Source organism: Paralichthys olivaceus, chromosome 10 (assembly GCF_024713975.1).
Source record: "Paralichthys olivaceus isolate ysfri-2021 chromosome 10, ASM2471397v2, whole genome shotgun sequence".
Classification (NCBI taxonomy): Eukaryota; Metazoa; Chordata; class Actinopteri; order Pleuronectiformes; family Paralichthyidae; genus Paralichthys; species Paralichthys olivaceus.
This window is the reverse complement of record NC_091102.1, coordinates 4,298,440-4,321,264: the sequence shown is the minus strand read 5'-3', so window position 1 is coordinate 4,321,264 and position 22,825 is coordinate 4,298,440. Positions and strand designations below refer to the sequence as shown.

General features: G+C 41.4%; 1 protein-coding gene across 2 annotated transcripts in view; it reads left to right on the top strand.

Annotated features, from left to right (window-relative positions):
• adcy5 (adenylate cyclase 5) overlaps positions 1 to 22,825 on the top strand; it is a 57,809-nt gene that overhangs the window by 8,273 nt on the left and 26,711 nt on the right. For both annotated transcript variants that reach the window (XM_020100649.2, XM_020100650.2), the window contains exons 2-3: positions 21,305 to 21,454; positions 21,859 to 21,980. In XM_020100649.2, coding sequence (XP_019956208.2) covers positions 21,305 to 21,454; positions 21,859 to 21,980 — 272 coding nt within the window. The remainder of the gene's footprint in view (positions 1 to 21,304; positions 21,455 to 21,858; positions 21,981 to 22,825) is intronic.

Genomic DNA, 22,825 nt, shown 5'->3' with positions numbered 1-22,825 from the left:
CTTGTTAGCTCTTTGTTTATTTCCCATTATATTGCCCTGATAAATGAGGTGTAGCTGCTGTATAGAAGCTCTGTTCCGCCTGGTCTTAAAAGTATCACATCAACTGAAGGTGTCATTTTCTTTTCAGCCTGCACTGGGAGCAGCACACGTCACCTGAATTATAATCTTTACCATGGAGGGTGATGTGTTCTCTTATCGGGTTTTTGCTTTGTGTGCTTCATGCGTTCAGCCTTTCAGCACCTGACATGAAATCCTGTGCCTGGTTGTTTTCCAGGGGGCTGGGTTGCAGGAGGTTGATCAGTAATTGCCAATCAAGTCCTTAATTGGAGAGATGACTTTTTAAATCGTCTTTGATTTGCCACTAAGGCAGGCAGACACAGATCCAGGGGGGGTACTTCAGCATAACACTGGAGCAAGAGGTATATTGGGGGCCCCTGCGATTACCACACTGGGAATAAATATAGTTTGGTCCATTTTGTAGAGAAACTGGGTTCTGCAGACGTCACTGCAGCGCTGGATGAAATCAATTGGTTTCCTCTTTTATTTATATGAGAAACGTTACAGCCACGTCATGCAGACGTATTTAAGCTCATCGCTCTATGTTCTGTTGATCTTTTACATATTTGTCCAGAAACAGCATCCAGATCAAAGATTTTGATGGATGTTTCTCGTCACTGGGAAACTACTATGATATGAAAATCTCATACTTCTCATTTCTCCCCCGGGTTTTGCTTGGGTTTGCTGTCAGACGTGGGAAAGTTATTTTCAATGTCTCAGGCTGGTTAACTCTGCGTGATGAGGCTGAGAGTTACGATGTCGCCCTGTGGTTTTATCAGACTATGAGACAAACGGTTACTTTTCTTAATAAGGCATCGGAGAACTGACAAAACTACTCTGATACAGAAACAAGCAGTAAACCGTTTACCCAGGAAGTAAACAGTTTACCATTAGTTACTTGATTCAGAGAGAGAGAGCACTCTAAAACCAAAACATCAAAGGGACGGAGAAACTCACAGTTGTGTAAATAAACAAAGAGTCAAGTATTAATACATTTACATCAAAACCAGCGTCGTCACTTTTCAGACTGACGAATATTCAGAGCAGTTGTTTCTCAAACTACCGTGTTAATATCCCCGGCCCCGACCAAATCAACAAAGCTTCTCTCTGACATTTTTCTGAATTTTCCTGGAGTTTATGTCTGAAAACAGCTTTAAATGCTTCTATCTATTTCTCCCCTCTGCGCTCAGTGGGAGGTCGTCTTCTTGGAATCAAATATATGTGACATTTTCCACCCTTTACTTTTGCAGAGCATCCAGGTTTTAACATAAGATCAACAGCGGAAGGATGACCACCCTGTCATTTTGGTTTGTTTTCTACATCCTGAGAGCGTGAACACATCACAACAACGGAGCTTGGCAACCTCCCCTGTACAGTAAATGTCAGCAAACTTAATTTCTGTTCACGTTTCTTTTTTTAAGAGCCACTGACTGTATATTGTACGGTTCATTGTCTGTTTTAATGCCCCTCTCAAATTATTTGTTTTTCTCTACACATTCCTAACAGCCCCAGCAGGTTTGTTTTTCCACTCAGTAATGGCAGAGGGCTTAAGCTCAGGCAGAAGGCCCATTTTTCATGTCCGTCAGTGCCCAGCTCAAGCATTTTTAAGTCTCAAGTGTTGTCTGCACGGCTGTGTGGTTCTGAGCTCTGTTGCTCCGCTGCTTATTTCTGTGCCGTGCTGTGTAGTTCCACGAGCCTCATGCATTCGCCGCCTTAAAATTAGCCTTTCCTCTGTCTGGTCATGTGCGGCAGCCTTTTAATTTCCCCTTCAGGATTCTCCACATGGGCTCGTTGACGCTGAAGTTGGTTCATTGTGCGAGGTTAACAAAGCCCCACCAGTTCTTTGATGTGCTCTCTCCAGCAGAGGAAACCCATTATCTTTTTAAAGAGGTGTCTGCAAATGAATCATGCAGGAGGGTGATGCAGTTCCAAACCAATTTATATTTATACAAATTTTCTTTTTATGTTTCTTATTAACTTTAGTTTTTTCTGTTGTGAAACTTAAAGATAACACACATTTCCACTGCCACCTTTCAAACGTATCGGATCCTAAAGTTGACGATCGCAATCCTGCAAACAACCGAGTGGCAGTGAGAACAAAAAGCCATTGAGGGAGATGTATTCACCTGGAAACACACCACGAGGAGTAAGAGGGGAAAAATGCTTTTATTGTTTTTTGGTTGAAATAATCCAGTTTTGTCCTCACTCAGCTGACTGTGTATCATGCCCTTCATCTGTAAGCATGAGGTTGACCTGGGGCTGCCTCACAAAGCAGAATAATGAGGTTATCCAACTAACACTGGGCTTAACTCTGGCTTTTTCCATGGAAACTGCAAAACCACTTCTTCATTAATCATCTATCAATAAACAAAACATCCTCCAAAATGCTGCATTCCTATAAAAACGACAAATGCAAACATCCATGATAGTGACGTCGTTACAAGACTTTAACTCCTCGGACACTGAATTTTGGGTATTTGCAGTGTGACGTGTTTCTCAATCTCGCTGCCTAATCGCAGATAATGGTGCAAACGTACACTTGCATATTCATTATTAATAATGTTGCTGTTGGTTCAGCGCAGCCTCTTGCACTTGTATTTCATCACTGTAGCCATGTGGAATATCAGACAGCTTTGTTAATAAAAAAATCTTTTTACAGACTGACTGATATGACGCCACTGAACGTTGTTGATATATACTCAATGCACTTAAATTCGACGTCGTGCTTATATCAGGACATCTTTATCTCTTTGTCATGTGAAAGTAAATATGCTATTGATTTCTTTATGGCACTTTTTAGTGTGTTGGCACAGTTTCAGTATTGACGCGGTATCGACTCGGTATTTGCTGTCGTGAGCGACTGTCAGGTAACTAATGGTCATTTCCGAGCGATCAGGCTGCTGGCGGCTCCGAGTTAGATAAACAAGCAGAAGTTTCCCTGCTGATTCTCTCATGATTCTTATTTTGAGTGAATGAGTCATTGATTTAAAACGAGAGCTGAGTCCTCCTGAATGTTTAGGAATCTGAGGCTCATACAGTATCGGCACATCTCCCAGGAAGCAGCGCACAGATTATTCTCTCTGGATGATGATGATGACGATGATGATGATGATGATGAATTTCACAGGAATGAGAGTCAGAGTAGCAAACAGAATGATTCACTATGGATAGAGGTCATTATTAATTTTTCATTAATTGTGGTATTTGTTTGCAGTTTCCACTTTAGCTGTTAGTCATATTTTCTTAGGAAGTTTGCTTCACAACAACACGCTGGGGTCCCGCTCACACATTCATGAATTGTAGCAATGGCGAACCTTTGCCTAATGTTCGCTTCCAATCGAGCGAGAGGGTGAATAAAACATTCGCTTCTTGTGGCAAAGCAAATCTGTAGCGTGTACGTGTAAGATTCATGTGTTACTGTGCTTCCTCTGCAAGTGTTTTTTTTCTTTATTCAAATCGAGGGTCTAAGCACAGAGGATGTATTCATCCATACAGATTTTATAGCCCTTTGAGACACAGTTGTGATCTGTGATATTATATAAATAGAATATTCTGGACTTGACTAAAACAGTATTTGTTATTCTGTAGCTTCAGCTGACAGCATAGTTGCCTTGTTTATTATATGGCTCAGCCTCACCAGCAATGAAGCATGAAATTATATTTATTTATTCTGGAACACTCTGGACATTCAACTTTTCAATTCCCTGGCAGAATATTAGGTTGAACACGGAGCTAGTCGTCTCAAAATAATTAAAATTGTGCATTCAGACGCTCAAAAATCTCCCTTTCTGATATAAAACTCATCAAATTGGGTATTAAATTTTGAAGCAACTCCTTGCACATGCAGGAGGGACTATGATCGCTTGCGTTTCCTGTGTTTTTCACCTCGCGACACACAAATGTCACATGTAGGCAGCGTGTTTAAAGTTCCAGCCAGATTACATCATCCTGCACAGTAATACAGCAGCTCTGACGAGGATTTTCTCTTTCACAGTTGGTACAGAGAGAAAACATGAGAGGGTTTGCGTAGAAGTCTTTTTTTCAGCTCGATGTTGTATTTGTGCCACAAACATGGTGTTCATCCTTCCCTCGGCCGCACAGGGGATGCTCTCCTCTAACAACTCCCAGGCGTAGCTAGTAATCAATGAATCAGACGCACTGAAACAAAGGAGTCAGCAGATCTGTGTGAGGGTCAGAGCCAAGACTGGAACAGGAATCAGATCTCAGGTTCAACCTCATGAATACAACTCGTATTCCTATGTGTGTGGGTGGGTGGCCTCATGTGTTAAACCATCGGAGTCCATGGTATCCAGGGAAACGGCCCCTGTTTCCTGGCTGGCTGTTCACCTTCCACCTGGCCATATGCTTCCCGCTGTAACCAGAGCCTGTGATTTGATGCAGCAGATCTCTGCCGTCTCTACATCTTTATTGCTCCTGTTTTTGCTGATGGAGCTGCACTATGCTGAATGCTTGCATGCAGAGAGGAGTACTTGTCCAGGACTCACATTTGTGGTTAGTTTGGTGGTTATTTATGGAATATGACGTCATAAAGCTCAGTTGTAAATACCATAAATAAAACCCAGATGAACACAAGTCCAAAATTCTCACTACTAATCCGTCCACAAGTGTTTTAGCTCGTGTTGTAGTTCACACTAAAACGGGGCCAGCAGCTTCTCCACATTTTTTAGCGAGTTCGTGTCGACAGACGGCATAAACGTCAAAACCAAAACGTAGTTGTGTGAATGTAGCCTCCCTCATCTTTAATCTCTTGCTCCTTTGCTAAATATTCCTCTTTGTTCACCAACTGTAGTCACAAACTTCATCTTTGCTTCTATTGGTGCTGAGCAGGTAGCGTACGGTCTGTGAACCAGAGCTTTATGTCTGACGCTGCTGGAAATGTGGTTGTCGAGAGCAATGAGGGTGAACCACAGAGTCAAATGTTTAAAAAAAGAGTTAGAGCTGATGGGAACTGCTGTGGTGGTAATATTCTTCAAGGAATTTCTTATTTTATATATATGTATACTTTCTTAAACAAGACTAGACAGGGCTTTTTTCTTTAATTTGTTTTTCACCCTAAGATGATTTTTCAATAAATAAATCAGGTACATTTAAAGAACTGTTATCTATGAGTGCAGTTTGATTGAATTAAAGGAGACTGTTGGACCTTGGTGGAGGTATGAACTCTACTTAGTGCCATTCTAACTCTTCATGCAGCACATGAAGTGGATAATAACGGTTTTAATGGTGGGAAAACGTTTGAAAATGTCCGTTTTGAGTTTCGAACCCTCGTCTCTTCTGTCCATTAGCTTTTGTCCTGCCTGTGCCCACCATGAAACGTCTTTCGAAAATGCATTGTGAGTCTGTGGCTTCTCCTCCTGAAGGACTCTTCTGCACTGCCCTATGATTTTGTGATAGCTGCATCTATAGAGATTACTGTAGTATTAGGACTCATTCACAAAGTACTTGAAGTATTGTAATACCTCCTCATTTGTCAGATTTTAAGGATTTCTCTCTTCAGACGGCGTCGCTGAAGAGCCTGGATCTGATTGTACCATGATGGCTGTGCACAAAGTGTGCTTGCATGCACAGTTACATAGCGCAGCTCACAGGCTTCCTTTGTCAAGGTGGCACGAAGAGTCCATTGAGCCCATTATGTGCCATTATGCTAATTTGTGAAAGTAATTCTATTATCATCAGTAATGAATGCAAATCTATTGTCCTGTCTTCAGGTCCTTGATGGATAGAGGGTGGAAAATGTGGTGTTTGTCTCTTACTCACACAAGAGATTCTCGAATATTTGCAGATGACTCACGATGACACGATGGTGTGACAAATGGTCTTAAGTGCGTTGATTACAGAATTGATCATGCGGCCTATATTAACAGATCCGTACTGTACAATTTGATGTATGTTGTGGTTTAGTTTCTCCACAGATCTCACAGACAAACATGTCACTTTTCTGCATGTACAGAGCAAACTGATTTAGTCTACTAGGCATCGAACCTCACTCCAGCTCCCACAGACCCCTTCATAGTTTTATAGAGGCGCCATTGTGAGCGAGACATAAAAGCAGCCAGCTCTGGACAGAGAGTGCATGACAGAGGCTAGATATGGGGCAGAATGCCCATCGTCCAATTACCCCTCCTGCACGGGGAGCAGAACAATTTGGGGGCACAAATGTCCCATATGAGAACATCTTTGTGTATATGTGTGTTTTTCTGGTCTATGAACGGTAGGTTTGACGCTGAAAAATGTTGATCGCAATATTCTAGAGCCCAAAAAACACATTTTCAAATAACTTATTTCTTACAAAACCTCAAAGGTGCTCGATGACCCAGAGAGAAGCGGCAGATACTCACTCTGGAGAGGCAGGAAATGTTCCGACATGAGAAATCGATAATCAGAGTTCAAGTAGTGCTGCAATCTAAAAAATAGGGTTTTATCTATGCTGTATTCTCTCTTCACCCATAAGTATCATTCATATGCTAATAGCTCATCTATATTCTATATTACACAAACTCAGTTATCCTCCAAATTTTCTACAAGAGAAACAAAATGTTTGAGTGTTATTGAGAGAGGGAAGTGTGTGTGTGTGTGTGTGTGTGAGTGTGTGTGTACTTCTGTTTGTTCTTTTTATATTTAGAAACGTCTGGTTAGATTGTGCTAAAACTAACTCTGAAATTACAGATGGTCCAAATCGGGCGGTGAGGGCCGTCTCTCAGCTCTGAGGTTATCATTATTCTGTGGCTGGTTGTCAAGGAACAGTCTCGGTCCTCAGATCCTGCTCCAGTGATGCTTCCCACATGTGTTATGACTGCGAGGCGGAGCGGCAGAGTAACACAGGGTGTGATAAGGGCTCAGTCTGTCTCTATACCTGGCCTTATATGGATGGAGCTTGAACCTCTTTGTAAGCTGAGCTTAATGCAACAGCTCACGACAGATCGTGGATTAGTTGGAACTTTCATCCTCCTGCTTCCCTGAGCCGCATCTTTGCTTTTAAACTTTGTCATATTCAGGGAATCCATCGGGACGAGAGGTTTAAAGTAGATGTTTAATGTAAAGCTCTGGTATTAGAGCCGAGAGGTTATATATGAAATGATAAATAGAGAAATAAAGAGTCAATCAACAGTTTGACACACAATTCTGATCTTTAAACTAAACAAATTAAATCTTTATCGTTGTTAAGCCCTTAACAACAAAGAAATGTAATTGAAGCTTGATATTTTACAGTCAAATAAATTATTATTAATGATTAATAATTATAAAAAACTATGAATAAAAAATAGAACTTGAATTTAGAAAAACAAACAACTAATAAAATGTAAAACCAAAATGTTTTCCGCATTGCAAACATTGATTTATTGATCACTGTAAAACTACAACTATGTGATAACATCATTCCCAACTTAAAACTCCTCCAAAGAAGTAATAAAGAGATTTAACAGGTTTGTTTCCCTTCACCTCCCACACTCATGCTTGGTTGATGTGTGGAGTTAGGACCATCGCAAGCTAAACTCCCCATTGAGACTTTTTTTCCCCTGTGATATCCAAACACAGCTCACTTTCCTGCTGTCAAACTCCAGTCCTGGTTGACTTGTATGTATTTCACCTGACAAAAAACGAGCGAGGAAGGTTTTTTGAGTTTTTAAAGTACGTTTCAAGGTTAATATCCAGCAACTACACGAGCGGTATTCCAATGAGAAGTAGCGTTGCAGTGTTTTGGTGACTAACTGTGCTTTTACTGATGCATTAAGCATAATTTCCTGTGCCAAATTTCCACTCCTACATGACCAATCCCCGGCCGCTGAGGGCTTGTAAATATGTGCAGTGAAGCGTGATTTAGGATTTTGAAATCATGCTATGGAAAGTATTTTACATTGGAGCACAGTACAACAGATTCCAGACTTTAGGACCTGAAGCTGTGAACAGATTTGCTCAGGCTCACTAATGAGAGCTTTTAACAATGAAGCATAATGTCCCTGCTCTTGTTAAAGCTGCGAGACTAATCCACTCACCATCAAATATGTGTATTATGACAGAAAATGAGGAAACCGTCACTTCTAAACGTAGCAAACCCTTCCTCTCTTTCTGAAAACCATCAAGTCGTCGTGTCCTCAGGACGCTGCCGAAGCCTTCACCGTGAAAATATATTTTGCTCCCCTCCTCCTTAACCCTTGTGCCTTGCTTGTGGCATTCTCAGCTTAACTTGTCAGAAATAACACGGCAGAACAATGGCTGCTGGCCGGGAGAGGACCTCTGACATTCCTGTTAAAACAGAAGCACCGTTGTTAGTTAGTGGTCCTGTACGAGAGTCTGAATGGACCAGTATGCTTCCACCTTCATACGGATACATCTGTAATGTGCAAACGTGCCCTCAGGGATGCATCGGGGGTGTATGAAGTTGTTTATGAATGTTCAGCTGTACAGCAAAAAAATAAAAAAAATAAAAAAACTGAATGAGTACATGAAAGCCTCTTGGGTTTAAAAGTCCTTGCAGAGCAGAAAGCTGCTGACCAGAAACAACAGCACATTTACATCCAGACTCAAAGACCGAGGCCCACTGACTCGACGCTTTCTATCAGGATCCAGCTTCTGCTCACCAGGCAGTGACGGTGCAGCTGCTGTCAGACGTGCGCTCGAGTCCGGACATTTTGTTGAAATTGTCCAGAGGGCCTGTTTGTGAGAAGGCAAATGTCCGAGATACAAATATCTCAGCGTGAAAAAGAGGAGCCATGCGCGCAGAAGACACCCCCCGAAGAACTTGGAAAGAAGACGAGTTTCGACAGATTTTGGTGTTCGACACCGATGTCAAAACAAACACGTGATTTATGTCGCGCCTCCTTCATGTTTTGAAAGCTCCAGACATTTTCCCATTGTCGTAAACGAGTCTGGACAATCTCCTGCTGCACCTTTCCAACGTCTGAAGTCGTTCTTTTCTAGAAATTTCCCAGAGTTCATGTCTGAAAATGGCTTGTGTGGCAAATTGAACAATCAATTACTTAGTAGGCATTAAGAAAAAGTTATTTTAATACTCGATAGAAGTTTTGTTTAGATTTTTTTTGGTGGAGGTTTGTGCCATTCTGGTTTCCTGAAGCATTTATTTCAAGTGACACAAGAAGATTTACTTTTTTTTGTAAAAAGCTTGAAAAACAAGTGCGCTGGAAATAGTCTGTGTAGATAAATAACAGTTAAATAAAGTATGGACTGTTATATAGGCAGCTGTGTGCAGGCAGTAATCCACACAGGGACAGATGCAGTTCAGGCCAAATCGTATACCCCAGAGGAGGATATCTTTTTAATAATTTATCTCTAACACAAGTATAAAATACAGCTACAGGCCTGCAGTGTTGTACAACATGAATTATTATCAATAAAAAGTGATAGATGAAACATCTTGAGCTGTAACTCTACTGTGGCCACTGTTTTTTTTATGTCTGAAGAAGATCAGGAATTTCTTATCGCAACAATACAAGAAAGAAAAAATGAGTCAAGCTGATTCACACCGGAGACGCAGTTTAATATCAGCTTTCAACGATCAGAGAAAAGCTTTTATACAAAACCTGCTCAATGTTGAAGCTTCATTTGTTTGTATTATAAACCACTGTGCTACAAGGTTTCACTGGAATCAAATGAATGCCGCTTCAAGATATACACTTAAAATGTGTCTTTCCAGTTTTATATTGTTATTAACAGACTGCAAAAGGAAAATAGTTCAAGTCCATTCACAGGTCAAATTTGATCAAATATAACTTTTAACACTTTGCTCTTGATTTTAGTTGGACAATAGGTTTGAACTATTATGTCAAAGTAAAGCGCACACCTCTGCCAAGTTCTAACAGTCCCCCTAAACATGGCAGTCTTTTATGAATGATTACAAAGTCAAAATTTGATGGGTTCTTTCCCAACCCATATCACATCCCTCCACCAAGTTTCATGTTAATCTGTTCTGTAGTTTTTGTGCAATCCTGCTGACTAACTCACAAACAATGAGGAAAACACAGTGTTGATTGTGGGCAGAAGATATTTGACTGAAATGATCTAGACGATCTAAATAAAACTGAGCCTGAGAGAGCAGATGGTGTGGAAATGAGAGGATGTGCAGCAGTTGTTCGACTTGTCGTATCTGTCAATGTGATTCAGATTATGACATAAGGAAGTAAACGATGTCCCATTAGCACAGAGACACTGGATATTGCGACGATACGTTGTTGTAAACACGCAGCGATGTTGTTGGGGAATGTTGACACTACTAAACGCTCTGAAGGGCTTTGGCAGCCTCAGCTGTGCACTTGGCATATTTTGAAAGGTGTGATAGTGTAAACTGTCACTGAACAGGCCAGTTGTAACTGAGACTCGGTCCAACTGCCTCCGAGGGCCTCCTGTCTGTTTTGGCTCAGCGCTGTGGAAATCACAGTGTGGCCGTGTTTGATCACTCACACAGAACTGTCATGGTCGCTGGCCGCCAGGGCGGCTCCTAGGCACCCAAACACAACAGGAGCACAGACACAGAACATCTCCACGGCCATGTGGGTAAAACTGGAGCGAGCGAAGATAAGCGCTGAGGAACTTGGGATGTCTGACACGTATTCATGTCCTCTGAGTTCGAGCCCTTTGCTCTCTTGCTGCTAGAAAACCGAAAAAAACAACACAAATCCACTGGTTTCCGAACTTTAACTGTCACATCACCACCATCTCTTGAATTTATGAATTGTTTTCATTTTTATCAACTAAAAACTGGGAACTAAAGGAACCAATTAGAATACGATTGGATTTCCATCAAGATCATGAGCTGCACAATTCTATTCATGTACGTTATGTCAAGTTTCTGTAATATTGAAATTCTTTTGAAATCAGAATACACAAAATAATATTTCCGCTTTATTATTGACTTTAAGACTTTGTTCTTTAAATGCAAAATGAAAAAGAAAATCTTCAAATCAACTTTTTCTCTATTATGTTTGGCCCCTAACACACTTCTGTTTTTACCGGCAAAAGATTTTTAGTTCTTTTGCGAGCTAATCTTGCAAACCTAAATCTTAAAGCCACGTCGCACCAGAGAGTAGGAGCACATAAGAAGCTGTGGTCGTGTAAATGGTTCTTTAAAGGTTTTAGCAGTGGACTAGTGAGAGGAATCTGTTTATAATGGCCTCACTGTGCTGCTTCATGAACATGATTGGTAGTTTGTAGTCAGCTGACGGCCGCACAGCTGTGAATAAGCTTGGGATTGTGAAGCATGAATGAAACGGCTGAAGTCGGTCAGCCGGCGTCGGCCTCTAACCAACGACACACTCCGTTCATAAACTTCAATTAGTCCAGAACTCTGTCGCTCGCATCATTTCCAGAACCCCCTCCATTAATCACATCACTCCTGTCCTTCAGCGGCTTCAATGGCTCCCGGTCAAACACCGCACAAGATTCTGCTCCTCGCCATCCACAATCTCGCTCCGCCATACCTCCTCTGAACTCCTGCACACCGACACACCCTCCCGCACCCTCAGGTCGTCTTCCTCCGTGCACCTCACTGTACCACCTGCCCGTTTGGCCACCATGGGATCTAGAGGGTTATTATTCTTAATGACGGCCTCGTTGCAGAAGTTATTGCAATGCTGCAGTTCATGATCAGTATTTTCAAGTCTCCCTTTTTTAAACAATTATGATATCGTATCAGTTTAATAGGAAATAAAGGAAGACGTATCAGAGCCAAGAGGATCCCGTTCACTGACATCAATGTGTTCTTGTATTTGTCTTTTCTATTTATTGATATTTATAGCAAAGTGTAATCTGAAAACTGTAGAATATCAAACCTCAGTCACATTTCTTCGTCATAGGAGTTTGATAACATCTTGGAAGTCAGCTGATGGATGTATCATAATGCTCAGGCTCTAACAGTTATTCTTTATTGTTATGATCACACTTTCCATAAAACATAAAAACATTTCTCTTGGGATCTGTTACTGTTTTGCCGTTGCATGACATGTCTTCATATATGACTTTTATGTTTTTTGCAAATCATGGGCTGAGCTGAGAGTTGGCAGGAATCAATGAAAACTACTTCAAGCCCAATGTTAATATCATCAAAAAGATCCAAATGTTTCCCTGGAGGTGGATCAGTAACACACTGACTATTTCTTTATGTTTTCATACACTTCATAGATTTGTCAAGTTGCTTATCACATGCTGTTAATTCAAAATGATCTTAATTCACGTCCACAAGTATCCACGCTGTATTCTACTTACTAATATTCTTTTTTTGTCCCCAAATGTAATCATTAATCGTTCGTTGCGTATTGTTCTTGAAGCTTTGGCTATATTTGGCTTTGCTTTTCAAAACGGTGTCAAGTAAATATACAGTACAGGGCAGAGTTGCACATAAACTGAGACTGAGCATTAATATTTATCCCCTGCTGGGTCAGAGATGGCATGCTTGGTATGTTGGAGGCTCGGTACTTTCTCCCACTAAGCTTTCGCTCTCTCTCAAACACACACACACACACACACACACACACACACACACACACACACACACACACACACACACACACACACACACACACACACACACACACACACACGTTCTGTCTGTGGCTCCTGCTCACATTCAGTTACTACCCCTGAGATGTTCAGATTTTGATAGAACAGGATTTAAACTGTTAAAACTAAGCGCTCCTGTTGTCGGGGGGATCTTGTTCTGCTGATGCACTTCAAGCTGTGTGATTTGTTTTCTCTCGTTTGTTTCATTTTACAAAAGTCTTTCTCGTGCCCAGGTAAATTACAGACTTAAGCCTCGGATTGTTTTCTACTTATTCTGCTGCATTTAGGAATTTGCAGTTGGCTCTTGTTTTGGAGGTCGTAATGCAGGCTGAGATAATAGATGTGCACAGTGACGCAAATATTGCTTACTGCTTAAAGTATAGGCCTCCAAACGAGATAGGAAGCAGCAGTTCTCAATGTACATCCAGTGGGTTTGCTTGATTTTTAAGTCACAACAATCATATATATGTATAATTTATTAGCGATTACACGCTAAAATGAAGAATGCACTTGAAAATGGGGAAAGTGGTTTCAGTTAAACCTTTTCATGCTGCATTTGCTGAAGTGAAACAAGTCGATTTATTAAATTGTTAATAAAATCTTCTCAATGTGATTGATTGGATACATTTCCTTTCCGGCCAAGCCTCGTGTGCGGGGAAGTCGTAGATCATCACAGTGGACGAAGAGCAACACTGAATCGCTACCAATCAAATGTTTATTGACTCTTTGGTTTTTTACGCATGTCCATATAAGGTCATGTATTTTTCCACACAAGTCATTAAGACTTAAGTTTACTGGCTAATGCAAGGAATTTGACTCTGGTTCTGCCTCGCTCAAAGTGTACTCATACAGCTAGAAACCAGGATAACAACAACAACAACAAACCGAACACATATACTTAAGTTATAGTGATGGATGGTCCAGACAATAGCATGACGAGAGAAAATCAGCCTCTATTAGTCCCACAACAAGGATATTAGAAGAATATTTTGTGTGTGTGTGTGTGTCAGCAGGATTACGCAAAAACTATCAAACTGATATCCAGGAAAGAGCGGATTCTGCAAATCCTGGATTTGTTTTTCACTTTTTTCACAAGGCCAAATAGGTTGTGAAGTCTTGGCGGAGGTTTGCCCTCCTCACGTTCCCTTCTAGTTAGTACATTGAACACGTTAATAATGTCAAGCTTATGCTTTTCTACCCGTTTAGCACTGGAGGTGACCTGGTCGCCGAATGTTCAAAGCGCGTAACACCCTCCACTGTTACTATCAAATAAAGCTCGAAAAAGCGCTGAGAGGATGCCATGAAAAGTTTGAATACACGTCAGGTGCCACCAGCCGGGGGGGGCAGGAGGAGGGAGAGAGCATGAGGAGTATTAGGAGACGAGTTGTCCCAGGAGACCCATTGTTTCTCCTGGCGTTTCATCATTGGGGCAGACTCGGGGACGCCTTCTCACTCCACGTCTTTTCTCTCTGTGATCTCCAGGCTTCTCCAGTGACACGCCGAGTGTGTTACAGGATATTTGTAGCATTGTTTTTTTTCTGACCATTTCATAAGGCTGTGTTTGTTCTGAGGCTCTAGAGGTAATATGTAGACTGAGTCCTTTCACCTCCTGGCTTTTGAATTAATCTGAGCATGCGGAGAAAAATTCCTACGACTTGTCATTTCTTCCTTTCGTCACGGTGGATAGCGGCGCTGCAAAGACCTGCTGTACCTGGCTATGAAAGAATATTTATTTCCTGTCCGTTTTTTTTTTTTTTTTTTTTTTCAAAGCATTAGAGGAAAATGGATTTGAGTGCAAAGTGTTGACATCAAAGTGCCACACAGCCGTGTCTCAGTGTGACCGGAGCTGAAACGCAGCATCTATTTTGGGAGGAATCTGCAGTTCGTCAGTGTCCCCTCTCTGTCTCTTCCTGTTTGAAGCATGAGATGAAAAATTAAAGGCGCTTTTTCTCCTGTTTGTCCATGGGCTTGTCTTTCTACTTCAAAGCCGTGACTCATAGAATGACCTTTGAGCTCCCAGGAGTTCAGTGTCTCCTGTGAGGCAGTAGGAAATGCTTGAAAGCATTCAGTGTCCCGGTGCTGAAGTAGGACTCCAGAAATGATCCCGGTCAAAGGCACTTCAGTTATGTCACATTCAGGAAGCAGACCGGCAGTTAGCGTGCAGCAGCCGACCCGTATCCAGCCCCCGGTCGAGAGGACGGTCATGAAGGAGAATCAGCTGACATGAGCCTGCTGCATTCATTTCAGCAGCATCACGTGTGAAACTGTGACAGGAAGCTGGAGGTCAGAGGTCATGCACAGGCTGGTTTAGGGCACAGGCCTTTTTGTCACAGTATGAGCACAGGTTTAAGTAATGAAATCCAATATGGGAACATCTGAGCCTTTCATAATTGAATTTCTACCAAGGTTTGTGTCCTCAGTTGTGAAGAGGAACAAGATCCAGGTTTGGTTCGTTCACTTCAGTCCTCAGGTTAGTGGCTGGTGACACAGGCATTAATGTAGCAGCTGACGGCTTTCGAGGTAAAAATCCAGCAACAAATAAGTGCGAGCTCACACGTGAAAGACTCCCGCTCTGTGGGACATTACCCTGCAGACTGAGGCTGGCAGTGGGCTGCTCGCAGTAATCAGCGTGCAGCACATGACCTGCATTTATCTTTAAAGCACACAATGTGTCTCAGTGTGCTAACGAAGGGGGTGTACACTTATAATCAATTTAATAAGCTAATCAAAAGTAAAAGTAAAAATCAGACTGACACAGTGATGCAGGGATTACCAGGGGGCAAAACACAGCTAACAGAGGCCTTTTTATTTCTACTTATGGTCCAAATAAAGTTTATGGTTTGCCTCCGCCAGTTCCTCCTGGAATTTGTGATCTTGTGATTGCAGAGATTTTCAATTTAGAAAATACAACAAGTTCTAATGATGAAAAAAAAAGTGCAATTTGGTCTAATTTCTCTGTTATTTAAAGCACATTGCATGTTTCCTGCATTGATTAACTGCACAGTGCATTGTTTGTTTTTTTATAACCTGCACCAGACCAGGCAGCAGCAAACTTAATGGTTGTGTTCTTCTTATTTCTATTGAAGCTTCATTGTAGAAGTTCTCTTCCTCAAAATAAACATTTTGGGATAAATTTGATTCCGGGCAAAATGCCATTTTATGTGCATCATACTTCCTGTATACTGACAATCACAGGAATGTTCACCAAGTAATCAAATTCAGTCACTTTCTCAAAAACAAGTTTTGAGCTTCGTAGGTTTTTCTGAAGCTATAAGATCTGTAATTTTGAAATCCTTTTATACACATTTATATATTTTGTATCCTATTTTACATTTCTTACTTTATAATCCTAGTTTGTGTGCGTTAAGTGCTCCACATAAAAATTCATCATACTTGCATCTCTTGAATCTCTATAATCTTGAATTTTCGAGACCACAGACTTCACAATTGAATCTGCTTTCTGCAGAAATGTGTCCTGCTTCATTTCTTGTGCTCATGTCACACCAAATACAACTGTAACCTCTTCATTAATAATTATAATACTAATACATATTATTTATATACAAGACACTTGATATATGTTAAATAAACAGGAGCAGTAGCAAAAGTAAGCAAGGACCAGTTTGCTTTAGTTTGGTGATTGTTAGTCCCACGCAGACATGAGGAAAAAGATGCACGAGCATGAATAAAAAAAACGTGTGTTGGAAAAATGTTGCGAGCTCTGGATTAGAGGACGAGCTCTGGTGGGTGCAAACAGAAAAATAAAGGTGTGGGAGCGACGTGGGAGGTTAAAAATCCGACTGCTTGGTAAATATTGACACCTTGGATGCTCTGCTCTGTTGTTTTTTCGTGGCCTCGGCTGGTAATTATTAATCACGTACTAAAATAAAGCACACAATCACACACACCTCCTCCTCTGTGGAGGGATTCAGCCTTCTGTTGTCCCCGTCTCCTTCAATCAAGATCACAGGACTCATTATCACTACATGTTCCTGATGTACTTGTCACTGAGGGTCCTTAGTTCTGGATAAAGCTGAGGGTCTCTTACTGTTGGACAAACTTGCATAAACATCTATTTTAAGTGAATACAACTTGTTTCTGTAAATTTAAAATATAATAAGTGTAATAGTGAATCTGTTAGTGTCATTTATCTGTGGTGATGAGTTGTTGTGGTCACATGTTGAACATTAACTGGACCACAGGACTAGAGCAAGAGCGATTTAACCTAAATCTCATTTGTTTGCTGATATGTTCTGTTCAAACACTTTTATTTACAGAATACACAATACAAAAAATATGTCCTTCATTATCTATGACAATTCTTAATCTATATCGATTAATTATAGATTGTCTGTAACCGGACAGTTTATGTAAAAAAAAAAGTTCTACTAGGTTTTATTTGTAACCTAACCTTCATTTCAGGCAGCACCGTGCTTGTCACATTTTCTCTGCTCAGGGGGGATTCAGCTCTTTGTTGATCATAATCTCACCTGCGACAGCTTACATGAGGCGTCACTGCTGTCGCAGGTACTCGGTCACTCAGGGACTTCGAGCTGAATTGAAATTGCGTTCACTTTAACCAATTCCTGTGAAACGACTCTCCTTAGTGCTCTTGATTCAGCAGCTTTCGAGTAGTATGAAAATGAGTCAGCGTGCGTGAGGTAAACAGAACAACAGGCATGAGTCACCTGGGGAAATTACCGAGAATGTTCTTCCCTGATTACGTATGTTAAGTTTGAGCTGACACTGATTCGTTTACACGTCTTAATGATGACAACCACCAGTTTTCCTCCGCACTTATTGAATAATAGAGTAAAACGTCTTTCCCCTGCGGATGATCTCTGCATCTTTCTGTCTGTCGTGTCTTTCTGCATCTCCCTCTGTGTTGAGGAAAAGCCCATCGGCCTTTCAAGGTTTCATTGAACACGCAGTGGCAGGATTGATAGAAAAAATTCTGCTGCTGATGCTGCTGCTGGGGATATTTGTATTGACCTGTTGAAAGACTTTTCTCTGATGCATGCCGTTTCTATGGCAGTGCGGGGGCGGGATGCTACGAGGGCTTGGTGGAGCTCCGTGTGCAGCTGCATCCTGGCTCGCTCCGCTGCAGGTAGCAGCATTCCGCCTTTGAAATGTCAAATTTAGCCAGTTTGAAGCAGGAGCCCGTGTTTTCCAGGAGCATTTTTTTTAAAAATTGTATGATAATGCAGCTATGCACTTCAGTATTTCCTCCAGAGCACCGATTGCATGAACGTCAAATGTTTAAAGCACAAAAAATGTTTTGTGCATTAATATTTAAATATTAATTGAGAGTACAATTAAGATTCTGTACATTTCTGAACAGTTTGGCCTCTTAATTATTTATAAGTTCAGCCACCGAGGGGGGGGGGGTCTCTCAATTAAAGCAAAAGGCCTAGTTTGAAAAGGCAGCATGGGATCGTGGGAGTTGTTGTCTTCACCACCACTGTCAAATCTACCTGACGAGACTCGGGCGCTAATTATGTTTACAGATGATATGATTAAAGTTTAATTCACGTTATGCAGCAAATGGCAAAGAATAATCATGATCCATTACGTGTGACTAATACAAACACTGGCAGGAAAGGCAGCTAAAGATATTAGTTGCATCCATTACGAGATGGTAGTTAATTGAATGAGCTTTTGACTGAACAATATTTCAGTTAGACGCTTCATTTCTTTACTTTCCTTGGTCGTGTCTCACCTCCAGTTTTTTCACCAGATGCTCCTCCCTCTCAGCGCGCTTGTTTTTCGCACCAAGGCCGGCTGAGGGGGTTTTGACTTTATGTGTTTGTTTTCCGGCACCATAGAGGCCGGTGGTGTGAATGTGGAAAAAAAAATACCGGCTTCCCACTGTCTTTCAGCTCTGGTGTATTTTAGGTTTGAAAGGTGGAAACTTGAAGGTAGTGATTTGGTGCAAATTTAGAACTCAAATTGTCATAAAGCAAACACATGCAAGTGTGCACCAACACATGGTTTCCCCACAGACGCTCAGTATCCTTTCTTCTACAAGCTTCTGCTACCCAGCATGTTTACATGCTCATAACAAGTGTGGATAGTGTGTTTACATCGTCTGCAGCAAGTCAAGATGTGCAGCACATCAGTAATCACATTTCACTGAATATCTTTTTAAACATTTATCTTTTTTTTGCAATGTTCACCTTTTTGAATTTCTTGTGCGTGTGTGTCAGAGGACAGATATAGAGACTTTGTAGTGACAGCACAGTCAAATGTTTAAAGCTGAATTATTTAGATGAATTTCTGTTTCTGTCTTATTCAGATGGAATTATTTTCAATTTGAAATTCTATGGTGAAGTTGTGACACATGATGTATTTTTTTGTGTTCAGGATTAATAACTTGCACACTGCAACACACACTGGGTCATTGTATGTCTGCTCATTAGTTTTGAACAGATAAAGTCCAGTCGATTATTTGAATGTTCTTGTTCTTTCTTTCTTGCAATGGTTGAAAGTAATCAGACACTCGGATCTTAATCGGCCTCATCTCACCTGACAAACATCTGCAGTGGTTCTGTTATGGCTCAGACGTGTGAACTGGCACCAGGACGAGGTTTACAGGAGTCTAGATTCAGTGAAATGCATCAAAGCTCATTGGACTGTATGTCTGTCCTAAACGACGGTAAACCAGGCCAAGAGTAAGATCAGTCTCCTCATCACATTTTGACTGAGCATTCATTCCCCTTGCAGAGAACCAGGGGCTCTATTTTAAGTGTGCAAGTGCAACGACCGGTTAAGAGCAGCAGGTCTCGGGCATACAGACTGTGTGGGCGTCTGTGAGCACACCAGCTATTTTAGTTTGTGTAGGAGCAGCAGCGCAACGTGCAAGAGGGCCGGCTGAGGTGGAATATGAATCAGAAGGTGTGGTGATAATAAATCCTCTCTGAGCATCTCACATCACGGGTCTGATGGCCTCAAAACAAACGTCCTCACCTTCTACAGGCCAACATCAGAATGGAGTAACCTTAAACTTTTGGCTCTTTAATAAACAGCCTTTTGTGTCGTATAAATACTCACATCGTATAAGTCCATGGACTGCAGGAATATGGTTTCCTATGTGGCAGGGCTGCCTATAGCTGAGCCTGTAACTTGTCACACTTTATCGACCGCAATTATGTCAGAGGCGTCCAATATCTCAGATAAGTGCAAATACTGCAGCCGAGGCTTTGACAGTTTGTTCTGCATCAAAGCAGATATATATATATATAGTTCAATGCTTCAACCAACAATTTAATTTCTCAATTATTCAATCAGTCTTTTCTCTCTCAAATGTCACAGTAACTTCCTACTAATTCCAGAAAACTCTTTATGTGCAAATCATATCTCAAGGACTGTTCATCTTACCGACTGCACGCCGGACATGTGTATTGCTGACGACCCAAGGACGCGACCAGTGCTCTGTAGCAGCGGTGGCTGGATCACAACAAAAGCGCGTTCTTAACAACCGAGTCTCGAGTCCAGCTTCTCTGAACTTAGAAGAAACATGTGAACCGCTCTCTGTGCAGCAGCTCCAGGTTCATGTGGGCTGAGTCCAGCAGCAGATCTTTACTCTGTGCAGCTCAACTCCTGCAGGTCGCCGTTACAGTTTAAAAAAAAGATGCAACCAGAAACCACCCATTCCAAACAGGCACTGTGGAAAAATTACTTTCAACCATATTCACATTCTTAACGATCAACTAATGAATTAATCAACTCTTGGTCTCAGTTCTAATTCATAGTAATTTCTTCCTATGATTCCAAATGAATTTACTATAATTAGAGGTAATTGCTTGTGATTACTGATCTATATTTGAGGGGACAATTATAGAGATTATGTGGCTGTAATGAGAGTATTCTTTTTTTTCCCCTGCGTCTAAAATAATTTCTCTGAGACGTCTTTATGCTCATTCTTTTGTGTCAGCATCACAGCTTCCAGAGATCATTTGGAAACTTGAGTTGTGATGTAATCTTACTTCATATCGTGTTGTGTAAGTTTGAGTAAACTGTTGTGTAGGTAACACTCGTCTTTATGCTCCGCTCTCTCCGTGAACACCAAACCTGAGAGGCGCAGGTGTATATTCAAAATTAAATCTGTGTTCTGCTCTCGTGCACCAGATTCATGTACACCTGCCTGCTCCGTGTTAGAAATCCCAGTCATCAGTTTGCAAGAAGTTGTGCACCTGTTCGGAGAAGAACAGCTAAGCAGTCAGAATTCTCTGTTTTGCACTAAGTTTGCAGTAAAAACACATTTATCTGCATATAAGAGCTTGATAGATGTGACCATGTGTGAATGCTTGTATTTGGGCTTGAGGTCAATTCTGCAGGGTGCTGCCTCGGTGCAGTGGTTGCTGTCGCCTCGCAGCAAGAAGGTTTTTGGTTTGAATCCCGGTTAGGACAGGGTCTCTCTGTGTGGAGTTTGCATGTTCTCCACATGTCTGTGTGTGTTTTCTCTTGTGCTTTGGCTTCTCCTCCCCCAGTCCAAGATCCTAATGGATGGAAAGAAAAACAAGCAGCCACCTTGTGATGCTTCCTTTCGATCTTGCGTCTGTCACGTTTCTGTATCACACAGCTCTCTCTCAATGAGAGAGAAAGAGAACTGACATGTGGCAAATGTGCCCAGCAGTATTTAAAATGAGAATCTTACATTCCTTTGACCCCACGCTGATGCCCATACTTTGTCTTTCCCACCCTCTCTCTCTCACAGATAGTGTCCAATGTGCTAATCTTCTCCTGCACCAACATCGTGGGGGTGTGCACACATTACCCCGCAGAGGGCTCCCAGAGGCAGGCCTTCCAGGAGACGAGGGAATGCATCCAAGCTCGCCTTCACTCCCAGAGGGAAAACCAGCAGCAGGTGAGAGAGAGAACGAGATTTATGGAGACAGATGGAGATGTGAGAGCAGAGGGACCAGAAAGGTGTTGGTGATTAAATTAAAATAAGTCTTACGATAAACCAGGATTTCATATCTCACCAGTTTGCAGCAGAAGAATCCACCACGTTTGATAAATATAATAGTTTTTTATTTTGGTCTTAATCTCAAACTCGACCTGTCTGATCATTCACCGATCACTTCATGAAGTAGATACTCTGCAGTTTCCAGTATTTTCCTCTGAAGTAACCAGGTTGTTGTGGTGAACTTATTCCATCATGTGAGTCCCTCTGCCTCCCCTCAGACGAGCACAGCCTCCACCTCTTAATTCACTTGTAGTCGTCCACTGAACTTAACCCCCCACCCCACCCCCACGCTTTTCCTGCAGGAGCGTCTCCTGCTCTCAGTGCTTCCCCGCCACGTTGCCATGGAGATGAAAGCCGACATAAACGCCAAGCAGGAGGACATGATGTTTCACAAGATCTACATCCAGAAGCACGACAATGTCAGGTAAACGTCGGGGGGGCTGGACGAGGCAGATTGAAGCTGCTATAAATAAAATCTTTTCTTATCATTTCCACACTTCACAAATCATTCAGGGTTACGTGCTGCCTCTTAAAAAATACATTACACCCACACACACCGAGACAGGCTGTATGTTTTTCTCATGAGGTGCAGTTAATACTGTGAAAAGTAAAGATCCGTGTGAAATTACATTTTTATATTTGGCTGCATTCAGCAAGAGCAAAAGAGAAGTTTGACTTAACCTAAGAAGTATTACAGTTTCCTACAGTGAGAGTGGAATTCACAGACGATCAAAATAATGTTATTTCTAATTCACATTTATTTCGGTAAAATAAACCAGGGTTTAATCCAGATTAATCCTGAATGGTTCAGACCACCCACAGACAGAGGAGGATGGAGAAGCGAGGTGTTGCTATGACAACTAGCTGCATGTTTTTTTTTCTTTCAAGTGTCTCCACATACAGTGTCATTAACCATAATAACATGTGTAATGTAATAAAAATACAGTTTTCAGGCCTGGGGCTGAGGTGGGGGCTTGTTTGCAAACTTTTGCATATGCCACAATTACTGTATTTTCATAAACTCTCAAAAATGAAGGATTTAACATTTTCAGATTTCTAAATATGAAACATCTGCAGACAACTTAATATTAGCAATTCACACCTGGAACAGTAGACAGGTTCAGGTGCTAAGATTATTTCACATGATGGTTTAGAGCCCTACTGAAAAAATCTGATATTGACATTTTCATAAAAGGCTCATATTGTGCAATTTAATATTTTCAGAAAACTGAAGCATGTCGCATTCATCGTCCGGTGCAATTATTAGCA